At 52.6% G+C, this 12,644-nt stretch overlaps 1 protein-coding gene across 2 annotated transcripts; it reads right to left on the reverse strand.

Moving 5' to 3' along the window:
* Nucleotides 1–1,474: 1,474 nt before the first annotated feature.
* On the reverse strand, nt 1,475–12,284 carry Slc52a3 (solute carrier family 52 member 3). Of its 2 annotated transcripts, none has more exons than XM_051193695.1 (5): nt 12,168–12,284; nt 5,658–6,296; nt 4,305–4,792; nt 2,600–2,723; nt 1,475–2,258 (listed from the first exon to the last, which is right to left on the reverse strand). In XM_051193695.1, the coding sequence occupies exons 2-5, from the start codon at nt 6,222–6,224 to the stop codon at nt 2,046–2,048; spliced, it is 1,392 nt and encodes a 463-aa protein (XP_051049652.1). In that variant the 5' UTR covers nt 6,225–6,296; nt 12,168–12,284; the 3' UTR covers nt 1,475–2,045. The 2 variants fall into 2 exon arrangements, with proteins under 2 accessions (XP_051049652.1, XP_051049641.1); XM_051193684.1 differs by having other exon boundaries at nt 4,305–4,600; nt 12,168–12,283.
* Nucleotides 12,285–12,644: the final 360 nt, after the last annotated feature.

Genomic DNA, 12,644 nt, shown 5'->3' on the forward strand with positions numbered 1-12,644 from the left:
CTAAGAAAGCTAGGTGAACATAAGCCAGGGGCCAGTAAACATCCTTGGTTTGAGCTCCGGGTTCCTGCCTTGGCTTCTCCTAGTGACAGACTGTTACCTGGAAGTGTGAGCCACATAAACCCATTCCTCCCCAGATTGTTTTTGGTCCCGCTATTTATCACAACAGAAGGCAGACTGGAAAAAAAATTTTCTCAGTTGTCTTACAACCCAGGGTTGCTTTGCTGAGGTCCAGGGGACTTTATCAGGACTATCAAGGAAATCTACATCTGGTCACCCAGCCTCCTGGGGGAAGGGACAGAAGCCATCCTCAGAGCACCATACTGACCTGAGAACATCTGTCATAAAGCTATGAGCTTGGATAAAGACGGTCAGCTGACATAACTGGGGAGCTCAGAATGTGCTGTGTGTCTAATGGTCTTGTCTAGTCTTCCTTGAGGATTGGTTATCAGATGTGTGAGAGCATCTGTGTGAAAGGTTATTCCCATCTGACTGTGTAAAGAGAGGAACTTTTCTGTTTAATTATTTTTTTGCAGTGCTGGGGAAGGAGCACTCTGCCATTGAGGTCCATGTCCACCTAGCCTTGGTGTTTATATCCCTGTGGTAGATTAATTTTGATGCCCACAGCTGCCAGGCTTAACGTGTTCATTTGATAATAACCCTGCTTTCTTTCTTTCCTTCCTGCCTGTGCAGAGCTTTACCAGATTTAGTCTTCAGTTTGCTCCCAGTGTCTTCAAATATAGATGAATAACTCGGCATCCGCAGTGGAGTGCCGAGCATCCCAGGATAGAGTGAGGAGGATCTGCTTTCACCGAAACAAAAAGTTTAAGATGCACAATGTGTGTCTTGAGGTCCAAGAAGGAAGTCTCTGTATTTCCTGCCACTTTGGAAGGGCCAACAGGAAGTATGAAAGTGCTTGTTTTTGTGTGTGTGCATGCTGTTTTGTCTTGTTGAGACAGATCTCACTATTTAGCTCTTCCTGGCTTGCCTAGAACTCACTCTACAGACTAGGGTGGCCTTAAAGTCACAGAGATCTGGGGACCTCTGCCTCCCAAGTGCTGGGATTTAAAGGCAAGCATCACCAAGCCTGTCTGGATTTCTTGATCTCTTGATTCTGCTGCTTCAGCTTCCATAGTGGTGGGATCCCAGGCCTTGCCACCCCCCCCCAGGCCATGCCACCCCCCAGGCCCTGCCTATGCCCAAGTATACATGGAAAACAACTGCATAAGCACCACTTAAATATCTGACTTCCGTTGTGGGACTTAGCCTTAAATGGCTGAGTCGTCTCTCCAACCCTACTTTAAGAGTAAAGAGGAGTGCAGGGTGGCAGCAGCTGGCCTGACAATGGAGAACAGTGATCTGGCACCAGCCCACTCTCTGCCCTTGCTTCCATGGTTCTCAGCCTTGACTGAAAACTGATTACAATTAGACTGATACAGTGTAGCCGGCACAGGACTTCTTGTGTGTACACAGCCCCTACTGTAAAAGCATACAAAGTTTAATTCTTATAAAAAGGGACAAAATACAAAAACCAGATAATAATTACAGACAAAACCCCTACTGTCTGAGACTCCTTTCTAAGGTCCTCCCTGTCTGCTGTACATCCTGGTGGGGTTTGCTCTCAGAGGCAGGAGTTCCCTCAACTTTCTCAGGAGCCCACTAGATGCCTGAGCTAAAGGCTGCTTACCACAGCCTCCTTAATGAGGAGTCAAGAGACTTCCCCAAGTTCCCACAGCAGGCAACAGGCAGATTAATCTCCCACCCTCTCCCCCTAATGTCCTTGGTCTGCCTCCAGCTGAATACTACAAACCAGATCTCTCTGAAGTCAAAGAACAAAGTCTGTAACTGGGGCTCCTAAGCACTGGGCACAGTGTTGGGGGAGGGCTGTGCTTTGCAGCTCCGGGGGTTAGGGGGAAGGGCTTTTGGGTTAAAAAGCTCAGTTCCAGATCTCTGACCACACAGAAAAGGGGGCAGGGGTTGTTAGCCTTTGCCTCTCTGGGTTCTGGTTTTCCACCTCAGCGGCGGTGTCCTGTGATGGCCGAGTGAGGCTAGACAGAACAATCCAGGCTGCAGTAGTCAGCTGATGAGAAGAGCTGCAGCACATTAACCAATGGGAACATGAGCAGGGCGCCGATCAGCGAGCCCAGCTGCACCGCTGCTCCACACCACAAGAGGGCACTGCGGCTCCGGTCACGTAAGATCACACCCAGCATCACCTTGACATAGCTGAGACAGGCAGCAAACAGCACCCAGGAGAACACCTGCTGGGTAAAGGCCACCAGGGAAGAAGAAAAAGCAAGAGAACTCAAGGGCAGAGTAACCTCACGGGCTAATAGAGATGAAATGTCCCCTGGCTACAAGGCGGTCCTACGGGGGGGGGGGGGGCGGGGCACAGGAGTTATTCCTCCAGAGTAAAAGGAAACCCAGGTGTCTCTCCCTCCCCCAAATGATCAAGTCAGGGCAAATATGGGAGAGGTAGCATTCATGGCTACCTTCCCTCCCGGAGTCCCCGCTTTTATGAGAACCACTAAGAAGGCTTAGGCTAACAGAAAGGGTTGTCCCTGGGGTGTCTTGGGAATGGAGCATGGGAGGGAATACTTACGATGAGAACTTCTCCACCCCAGTGACCCTGCAGGATGGGGCAGGGGCTCATGGCAGCCATGGCCAGGTTGTAGGCCCCAAAGCTGGTTCCCAACAATGTGAGCATCCCCAGGAACAGTAGCGACCTGTGGGAGAGTGGGGAAGGGCATGAGAGTTGAGAAGCCTGGCCTCAAGGAGTGGCCTCCAGGGTTGGGTTAGGAAACACAGAAAACAACCCCAGGCTACTTAGGTTAAGGGGGACACCGAGAGTCAAGGCACCTCCTCGAGACTGGTCCTTGACCCATCTTAGACCTGGTCTTGCCTGCACAAAAGGAGTGCGCACTGGGTGGCCTCCCAGCCGTGGGTTGTGTTGGTTTTCATTTCTTCATGGTACCAGCTCCTTGCCAGGAGCCACCAGCAGGGGCTTTGATCTCTGCAGGACCCTTCAGGATGTGATATGCTTTCTCCAGGACCCTCCCTTCTCTCAGGGAGGCCTGCCATCTGTGTGTGGGAGGGGGTCAGTCATGAGCCCCGGAGGTGACTTTCCAGAATTCCATCAGAATCTGGCCGGCAGCCTTAGGTGAGGCTCAGAAAAATGGCAATGCTGTCCCCGTGGCCCATGAATGAATGTTTAGGAGCAATTGACCAATATACGAGGGAACTGTCGCCTGCAGCTTTTACTTCCGGCACTGGCTGGTTTTGTGTATCTCTTTGACACAAAATAAAGTCATCAGAGGAAGGGGCCTCAGTTGAGGAAACACCTCCATGAGATCCAGTTGTAAGGCATTTTCTCAATAATGATCAATGGGGGAGGGCCCAGCCCACTGTGGGTGGTACTGTCCCTGGGCTACTGGTCCTGGGTTCTATAAGAAAGCAGGCTGAGCAAGCCAGGGAAAGCAAGCCAGTAAGCAGCAACCCTCTGCATCAGCTCCTGCCTCCAGGATCCTGCCCTGTTTGAGTTCCTGTTCTGACTTCCTCCAATGATGGGCTAAGATCTGGAAGTGTAAGACAAATAAACCCTTTCCTCCCCAACTGCTTTTTGGTCATGGCGTTTCATCACAGCAATAATACCCTAGCCAAGACATTTCCCCTATGACTGTAACCTGAGACCATGCTCCTACAGAGACCCCCGACCCAAACTAACGCCTCCTTGTGCTGCCATAAGGAATATGAGATGTGGGTGGTATAGCAGGTGCCTCCTTCAGAGTGAGCACAACCCATCCGATCCCAGCTTTTCTGTTCTCTCCTCATTGCCATCACCTCAGTCCATTTCCAGGATGCAGCTTATATTTTTAGGCCAGGGTCCAGCCCACTCTGGTACCCTGCTATCCTAGAAGTGCAACTTGATGGAGCTGGCTGGGCCTGAGGCAGGAGGGCAAGGCTGAACAAGGCCAGCCCCATCCATCTCTCTAGGTCTCAGGGTTCTATGTGTCCAGCTCAGTAGCTGACTGTCACTCCTCATGGTGGCTCTGCTGCTGAGACATTGGAAGTGTCAGGCACTGATAGAGAACAGCACATTCCTAGTCGTCATAGGAGGAAGTACTGCCACTCCAATGTTTCAGAGAAGTACCCTGGAGGCAAGGAGGTCAAGCATGCTAGCTATCCCATGCCTCTGGGAGACCATGTACCAACCCCCACACACCTCGCCCAGTAGGTGGGGCTTGGCACTTGGGGTTCTGCAATGGAGTGATCTCCACTCTCAGAGTTCCCTGGGTCAGGTGGAGTACCTGTTAGGCAGGAAGATGGGGAGGAAACAGGCAACAGGGCTGGCCACGGAGCTGAGGGTGGCAGACAGGTGGTAGGCAATAGGTCCATAAGGCAGACAGGAGTAGGTCTGCACTGAAGGCAGCACGCCATTGGTGAGTGCGTTGACAAAGGCCACCACGGAGTAGATGAAGGTCAGCTGGGCTGGGCGGAGGGAGGCTACACTGACTTCCACTGGCCCCTTGCCTGGGCTGCTTACAGGGGCACCCAGTGAGCTGGTGTCCTCTGTGTCTCGCGGCCTGATGGAGTGCAGGGTGACCTGGGAGTGGAGAAGGTCCTCTATGGAGCCTTGCCGTCCCCAGGGCTGCCGCTGCAGGATGAAGAAGGCAACCAGGCAGCAGCCCATGAGGGAGGACAGCAGGAGGAAAAACAGAAGTGGTGAGAAGCGTGGGGCCAGGTAGCGGCTCTCCAGGTGCCAGGCGAGGGGCGACAGGGGAGGACTGTGGGCGGTCTGCAGAGAGACAAAGCCGCAGTTAGTGATGCGATGCCACGGGAGGGAGTCTGGGACGGCAGAAACATTCCTTACGTCGGATTCCCTGGTAAGGGGAGTCTAGACCTTAGATTCTCATTTCCCTGGTCTTCACGATTTTATTTGGAGGCTCAAGATAACCCCCAGTCTAACTAAAAGGCCAGAAAATGCCTCCCTAAGAGAGACTTCCTTAGGTACTGGCTACTCTAAACCAGTTGAGTTGGGACAGACAAGAGTCTACTGTAGAGGGATGTGGACATTTTCAGGACTGAGATATGCAACATTCGTCACGTGTCAGATTCCATCTGAGTTTATGACAGGCCACCTTTGCTCATCAGCCACCTCTTCTTCTCTCCCAGAGTACATCTCCACACCCCGAAGAGGCCCACGTGCCCTTACCTTTCTCCTGTTTGGGAAGGCTTAAACCCTACCACCTGACTAGCCTTTGAATCTCAAACATGACCCTCCAACAGGCACACACCTAAAATGGTCTTCCTGCTGTCCACCCACCTCACACACTTTTAGTTTGTAGCCCTTAGTGGACAAGATGGCTCAGCAGATGAAGCCACTGGCCATGCAAGATTGACCACCGGCGTTCCATCCCTAGAGCCCCTGTAGAGGTGGAAGAGGGAACCGACTCTACGAACTTGTTCTCTGACTTCCATCCTTGTATGGTGGCATGTGACTCTATGCACATGTGTCAGAATACACATACTAATAAAAATAAATAAATAAAATAATGTGTAATCCTGTTGAAGAAACAATGAAAATAAAGGAAGCAAATTTTCCCTTCCCTACTCTGGAGACCAAGCACAGCGCAGCAATGGCTCTGGGTTACACTAGGTACCTGGGTGATGTCGCTCTCCACTGTGGTCACAGGGCTCAAGGGGGTGCCTGGTGTCTCTGTGGCATTGATACAGGTAGTGATACCCGAGCCTTGGGCAAGAGCCACCAGTGCTGGCAGGAGGCCACTGAGCCCCTCCCCTATAAAGAAGGTGGTAAGATAGTACGTGGGCAGCTGGCTCATGAAGGGCAAGAAAGTGACAGAGGAGGTGCAGTCCACCAGGGCCAGGAAGAAGGTGAGGACGATGAAGGCCACACTATGGCGTCCGCCCTGGATCCAGGAGGTCATGTTCCACAAGAAGGCCAAGAGGAGGCAGGCAGCTGTGCCTATGCACAAGATGAGGAAGATCACGGGCACCTCAGACAGGCAGCCAGGTTGGAAGCGATGCAACAGGGTGACTAGAAGGGGGCCTATGTTGGCCAGCTGGATGACCACAGTGAGGTAGGAGGGCAGGTACCAGCCCTCGGGCAACTCGGTCACCAGCAGGGGCAGCTCCACCCAGAGCCCGTTGATAGCCACCCAGGAGCCCATGCCGAAGATGCAGACCAGCAGGTGTGTCAGGAGGGCCATTGCGGGCAGCCCGAGCCAGGCGCTGTCCTGTTCTCCCCGTCAGGATGCAGAAGGGCTGGTGGAAAAGGGCACCTGGTGAGACAGTTCAAGTTTATCATCAAAAGCTGGCTTTCTATCAGCAGAAAATACAGATGCATTTGTTCACCTGGGCCGGGCTTTCCTTAGCAGGACGCGGAAATCCTGACACCACAAAAGCAAAGTTTGATATATTTCACATTTCACTTCAGACACCTTAAAACATACAAATGCAATAAACACCAACAGGTAAACAAAATGCTCCTGCAAAAAACAAAACAAAACAACAAAACCCAAAACAACAGCAAGGTCAAAAGATGAATGGCAACCTGGGGAGATATGGGCAAAATAGACAAAAGGCTTGTTTCTTTAAGACATAAGGAGTTTTATAAACCAAGAACTGAAAATTCAAGAGAGGGACTTGCCAAGGACATAAACAGTTCACAGGGAAAACATATAGACTGGCTTTTGAGCCATGGATGGGAAAATGACTCCAGGATGCCATTTCCATAGGTTAACTTCAGGTGAGTTGAAAAGTCAGCAGATGTGGCATTTTTAGACAATCAAAGCCAAGGAAGTTTACCCAGTTCGCACTGGTGTCCTTAATGAGCAGGCAAGGAAGTGGCCTAGAAGGGCAGAGTCCCCTGCCCAAGGCCACCCTGCCAGCAAGTGGCATTTCTTTGTGAGAGCTGAATCAGCCTAGCCAGTTCCTCCTTGAATAGAGGAAGGGGGAGGGGACCTGCTTCCCCTCACCATATGCTTGGACTGGTCCCATGCCAGCACTTACCCAGTTGGGTAGTCACAAGCAGACTCCAAGCCTTCTTTTTCCTTTTTTTGGGGTGTGTGTGTGTGTGTGTGAGAAAAATATCTGACAGTCTAGCCTAGAACTCTAGATCTTCTGGATCTTCCTGCTTTTGCCTCAGGGGTATGTATCACCACACTCGTGAATCCCCCTAGCAGTTTGTATAGAATTTTTCTAGGAGTTCTAGAGCTTTCTGGTGCCCCAGCCTCACCCAGAAATCTTTGATGCTCTGACAGCCAGCTCTTTCTCCTGGTTCCTACACAGGAAATGGAACAGGAAAGGATTTGAGAGATGGGGGAAGAGCAAGAGACAAGACAGGGGCCTTAACTATAAAGACACTGTCCTGTTCTTACCCAGGGCCCATCTGGTTGTGCCAGAGGACCTGGAGACAGTCAGCTTCCAAGCTGCACTTGCTCTCCTGCCCAGCCTTCAAAGCTTCTCCACCCAAATTCCTGCAAGATCCTGCCCCAGGAAGCCTTCCCACTGCCCTTGCTGAGTCAGGGCTCCAGGGGGCGCAGGAGGACACGAAGCCCAGCTCTGCTGATTCAGAGAGAGAGCCAGTCAGTAATTAAAGGAGTGGATCTCCCTCCCAGGCTGTGAGAGCTCCAGCCTGGGGAGGTTAGTAGGAAGAGAAGTGGGCTCCATCAGGGTCTGCACCCCAGCTCCCCGCTTCTGTTCCGCCCAGTTCTCTAGCTCCGAAGACCCCCGTAAGAAGCAAGCACTGATGGCTGACAGCCAGAGAACAACTCACACGAAGGTCAGACTGTTTCTCTTGGAGCAGTGAATGTTCCGAGTGTGGTAGGGACGTATTTAAAAGATGAACATGAGATGGGGTGTAACTCAGGCATGGTTCATTTGGTCCCCCAACCCCCTCCTGGGTATTGAACCCAGGGACACCTATGTGCCAGGCAAGAGCTCTATCACCAAGCTATACACAGCCTCTTGCCTTTACTTTTAAATTTGAGACAGGGTCTCACTGCATTCCAGGCTGGCTGTGATCTCATTTTGTAGCCCAGACAGGTCTTAACCCTGGGAAGCCCCTGCCTCAGCCTCCCTGGAAGCTGGGACTACATACAGTTCTGAGGCATGAGGCATTTGTATTTGTATTTTCTGCCTGTCTCCGGTGGCCCTGTGACTCTTGTTCACTCATGTGTGTAACCTGCTTTTACCAGGTGCCTATGCCCAGCTGAACAACTGTGCTCTGCTCTCAGGAATGTGAATAAATCTGTCACCAAGAAAGCCAGAGATTCAAAATATAGACCTTTCCAGGCAGCAGTGAGTATCACAGAGCAGAGCTGGCTAGCCAGCACAAGGCCCTCTCCATGTTCAACTTGCGTGGCTGCACACTATAAGATTAAGGGTGACAGAGAAGCAGAGAAGTCACCAGGGCCTTCAAGGACAGTGTAGATGTCTCCTCATCCACAGTTCCTGTAGGTGGAGGAAGGCCAGTCCTGGCTGGCTGTGGGAAGGTGAGCGATGGGGACCACAAAGAAAGCAGGGCAGAACCACTGCACGTCAGGGTGTTGGCATGGCTACTTAATAAACCCCTCACCTCCTCAGCAGCCTTCCAGCAGTCCTGGCTTCACCCATTTCACAGGGGAAGAAACTGAAGTCCAGAAACGAAAAAGGAGTGGCCAGAGTCACACAGCTGGTTAGGGTGTATGGGACTGTGGAGCAGATCCCAGGAAGGAGTGATGGGTAGCCTGACATTTCAGGCTCTGGAGCCAGGAAATAGGGAGTGAGGAAGGGCTGAGGGGATCAGAGACATAGGCCTTAAGATAGAGCTGCTTCCTGGGTGCTAGGGTCCCCTCATGGGGTGCAGAAGCCCAGAGACCAAACCAAGTCTCTGACTGAGATGAGGTCCAGAAACAAATGGGTGACTAGAAACATCAGAGGGTGACTTCAAGCCAGGACCTTTTGAATCTCTCTGTCTCAGTCTCTGTCTCTGTCTCTCTCTCTCTCTCGCGCGCGTGTGTGTGTGTGTGTGTGTGTGTGTGTGTGTGTGTGTGTGTGTGTGTTGCAGGGCTGAACCAGGGTCTTGTGCATGCTAGGCAAACACATACCACCTTCTTTGTTACTTGTACATCAAACACTGAATGTCAACGGCCCACACCCCCATTGAGTGGTACTGGGCTACCTCCTCCCCGGAGTGGTCTGACCTTGCTCCTGGACTGTAACAATTTCTTGGCTTCTCTGTGCAAAGCCTCACATCTCATGATCCTCAGAAACCAGCCTGTCATAGAGCCTATCTGTGTATCAGTCAGTATAGAGTTTTCCCACGGGAACTGGAGTATGTGTGGGGAGATATTCTCTCCTACATGGAGGCAGCATCTGGCTTGCAAGACAATGGGCCACCCTATACCCTAGTGCCATGGTTGGGTGCTCTCACTGCATAGATAGGCTGGCAGTTGGTGGGCACTGAGTAGAGGGGATCAGATCAGAGAGAGTTGGTGCTGGCCTGCTGGTGGCCCTGGGGACTGGGTAGGACCTGCCTGGCTTTCAGCAGGCAGAGCAGGGGATCAGAAAGCCAACTTATGGAAGGGAGTGGAGCATTAAACAGGGTGTGAAGTGATATCTATGGTGGACAAGGCACTGGGGCCCAGAGAAGCAACGCTTAAAATACAGGAGTAGACAAGAGAAGCCGAGGCAGAAGAAGAGGTCAAGGGGAGGCATAGATTCAGGGGTGGCTGTTCCCCCCTGCAAAGACTTGGTTGGGCAACCACACACCCAGCAAACAGGTAGTGACAGGGGCATCCTGCCCACTCTGATCTCAAGAGAGAGCTGTCTGTCATCCAGGCCTGTGCTCCCTGGCGGTATGACCTCGGGCCATTTGCTCACTTTCCTTGAGCCTCCTGGGATCCCACCTGTGAAAGGATCTGGATATGTCAAGGCTTGGTGGCCCAGGTCTCAAGGAGGGAGGAGGTCTCATGGCTCCCTTCCTTCCTCCCCTCCCTGCTGGCCAGGAAGGGCATCCGGCTACCCGCACCAGCCGAACTTTGGAGGGGAGCCATCCCCAGACTGGTGGGACCTTGTGCGCCCCGGCCAGGCTACTGAGGCTCGGCCGGCCGATGGACACAGGTGCTGCATAGCAGCATCGCGGCCAAGCAGGCCGGGACTGGGAGCTTGGAAGAGGCTCAGAGTCCGCAGTTGCTCCACCTATCCCTGCCGCCCTCCTGGCGGGAACTAGGGTAAAGGTCACAGGCCACCCACTGTCCCCAGACGGACACCCCTCCCCCCCCCCCCCCCGCTCCACCACCACTCACCGAGGGTCACAGAGGGTCTGCTTGCGCCGCTGCTTCTGGCTGGCGTCTTTGGCGACACCTGTTTGTCTCCGCCCCGGTGGCGGGAAGGTGGGCGGGACCGAGGGGATGGCCCTGCAACAGTACTCAGGAGCCACTACCAACGCCACCCACCCACCCCCCCGTGGAACTAGAGCCTTCTGCATCCTGCCCTGCTCCTTCGGCTTGTTCCCTCTAGGAACAATCCAAGGTGGGGTAGGGTTTCTTGCGGCGAGACGTAAACTAACCATTGCTCCTCACTTCTGCCTTTGAGTTCCTCTGTATGGATGAGCCCGGAGAAGTGAGGCTTGAGCGGAGGGAGCCACACAGCTCTGGGTGACCCTTAAGCCTCTGGTGGCTGACCAACAGTAACTTAAGCCTGAGGGGCAGGGGATGCTCTCCTCCCCGATTTTCACAGATGGGAAGGTAGGGAAGGAATATGCTTGTATCAGGGAAGATGCAAAGGAATCAATCACAGGAGTGACCCACACACTGTGAAAATGTGTCAGACAGCTCCAGGAACTCGGCCTCCTTTTGGGTGGCTTCCAGTGAATAATCTAGCTCTTTCCAAACTGCCTGCCACCGTTACGGAGACCTGGGGGATCCACCCTCACTCAACAGACAGTGCACTGTGAGGACCGGGGGAAACATCACCCAAAGTGTACCCAGAATATGGCAACAGGTCTCTCCACCCCACCCCAAGCAGACATCTTGAGCTCTTTGGTGCAGTTTGACCTGGTCCTTCTCAGGCCTACAGGGGCAGCCTGGGGCACTGGCCTTTGGTCATAGAATCCACATCTACCTGGGAGGCAGGTTCAAGGGATTCAGTGTCTCTGCAGCAGGAGAGCTCTTTACAGGCAGTTTTACTCAGGTGCAATGCTTTCCTCTCCCTCATAACCTGGGAACCACTACTACTTCCAAGACCCTTCTGTCGTGAAGGATACTGGACTAGCCTCTCTATTCCTGACCCTTCTTCGAGACTCAGATTTTGTGGTCCTTTGGGCTGGAATTTCTCCTGTTGGTGTGTCTCCTGCCCATATAACCATCGGTCAGCTTGGAAGGTGGAGGCAGGACACATCCTTCCTTTTGAACCAAGGCCAAATGTGTTGGCCTCGGGGACACAGGCTTGGCTCTGAAGAGGTAGCCTCCCTAGCAGAGAGGTTGGTTCTGCATCTGTCCTTCCAGGTCCAGCAGGATTCCCTCCATCCCAAACAGCCTACTTGCTGTGTTCCAGCCTCTCCCAGGTGCTCCACATGGCATTGCTATTCTAATTAACCAGTTATCAACCCTTGGAGACCCTGCTGCTCACTCAATCCTCACCAGCCAATGCACCCTATTGCTTTCTCACCGGTTGCCTCTACCTCCCAAAGGCTAGGATTATACCACTCCTAGTTTTATGCAATGTTGGGGATCCAACATGCTAAGCAAGTGATTTACTAATTGGGCTACATCCTCAACTCCTAAATTCTGAAGTTGCCTTTTGCACTTAATGTCAGAGACCTCTCAAGCTGGGCAGTAGTGGTGCATGCCTTTAATCCCATCACTCTGGAGGCAGAGGCAGGCAGATCTCCGAGTTCGAGGCCAGCCTGATGTACAAAGTGAATTCCAGGACAACCAGGACTACACAGAAAAAAACCTTTCTCGAAAAACCTAACACCCCCCCCAAAAAAAAAGAAAGAAAAGAAAAGAAAAAAAGCCAGAAACTTCTCTAATCTCTACATTGACCTCTTCTCTTAGAGTATTCATTATCAACTCCAGTTTAACGCTAGCTGTAAGCCTGGCACCGTGGGAAGGGCTTAGGATGTACAAGTGAACAGGGTTCAAAGTTCCAGCCCTTGGCAAACCGACCTTCTAGTAGAGATGAATGAGCCAGCAGCTTACTCCGCACCTTAGAATGTGGCTGTCAGGGGCGAGGCGGGTGGGCGGGGCGTCCGAGGAGGCGGGCGGGGCGTCCCCTGGGAGGACAGTGGCTGGCAAGACTGGATCCGACTTGCCAGGGTGGGAAAGGGCTCCTGTTGGCAGCCCATCTCGCTCCGGATTCCTTTTTGCCGGTTCAGTTTAGCCCCGCCCATTGCGGGTGCTCATTTTTTGACAAGATCATGACAGCAAAGTTGGAGCGGTCACATCGGCCTGTGATCTCAGCTCTCCGGAAGTTGAAGCAGAATCGCAAGTTCAAGGCCAGAGTGCACTGCAGAACAAGACCCTTCTATCACGGTCTGAAAACAAAACTAAAGAGTCATCGAGAAGGTTCCTCAGGTAAAGGCGCTTGCACCCAAGCCTGCTGACCTGAGTTCGATCACTGGGTATGATGGAAGGAGAGACCCG

This window comes from Phodopus roborovskii, unplaced genomic scaffold, assembly GCF_943737965.1.
Source record: "Phodopus roborovskii unplaced genomic scaffold, PHOROB, whole genome shotgun sequence".
In the NCBI taxonomy this organism is placed as follows: Eukaryota; Metazoa; Chordata; class Mammalia; order Rodentia; family Cricetidae; genus Phodopus; species Phodopus roborovskii.

Excerpts from the sequence above, each read along its gene's own strand:
- Slc52a3 (XM_051193695.1), bottom strand. The coding sequence starts at position 6,224 with ATGGCCCTCCTGACACACCTGCTGGTCTGCATCTTCGGCATGGGCTCC. Across the intron at positions 4,793-5,657 it reads TGGAGAGCGACATCACCCAG|ACCGCCCACAGTCCTCCCCT; the intron begins GTACCTAGTGTA and ends GTCTCTCTGCAG. Across the intron at positions 2,724-4,304 it reads CCCATCTTCCTGCCTAACAG|GTCGCTACTGTTCCTGGGGA; the intron begins GTACTCCACCTG and ends ACTCTCCCACAG.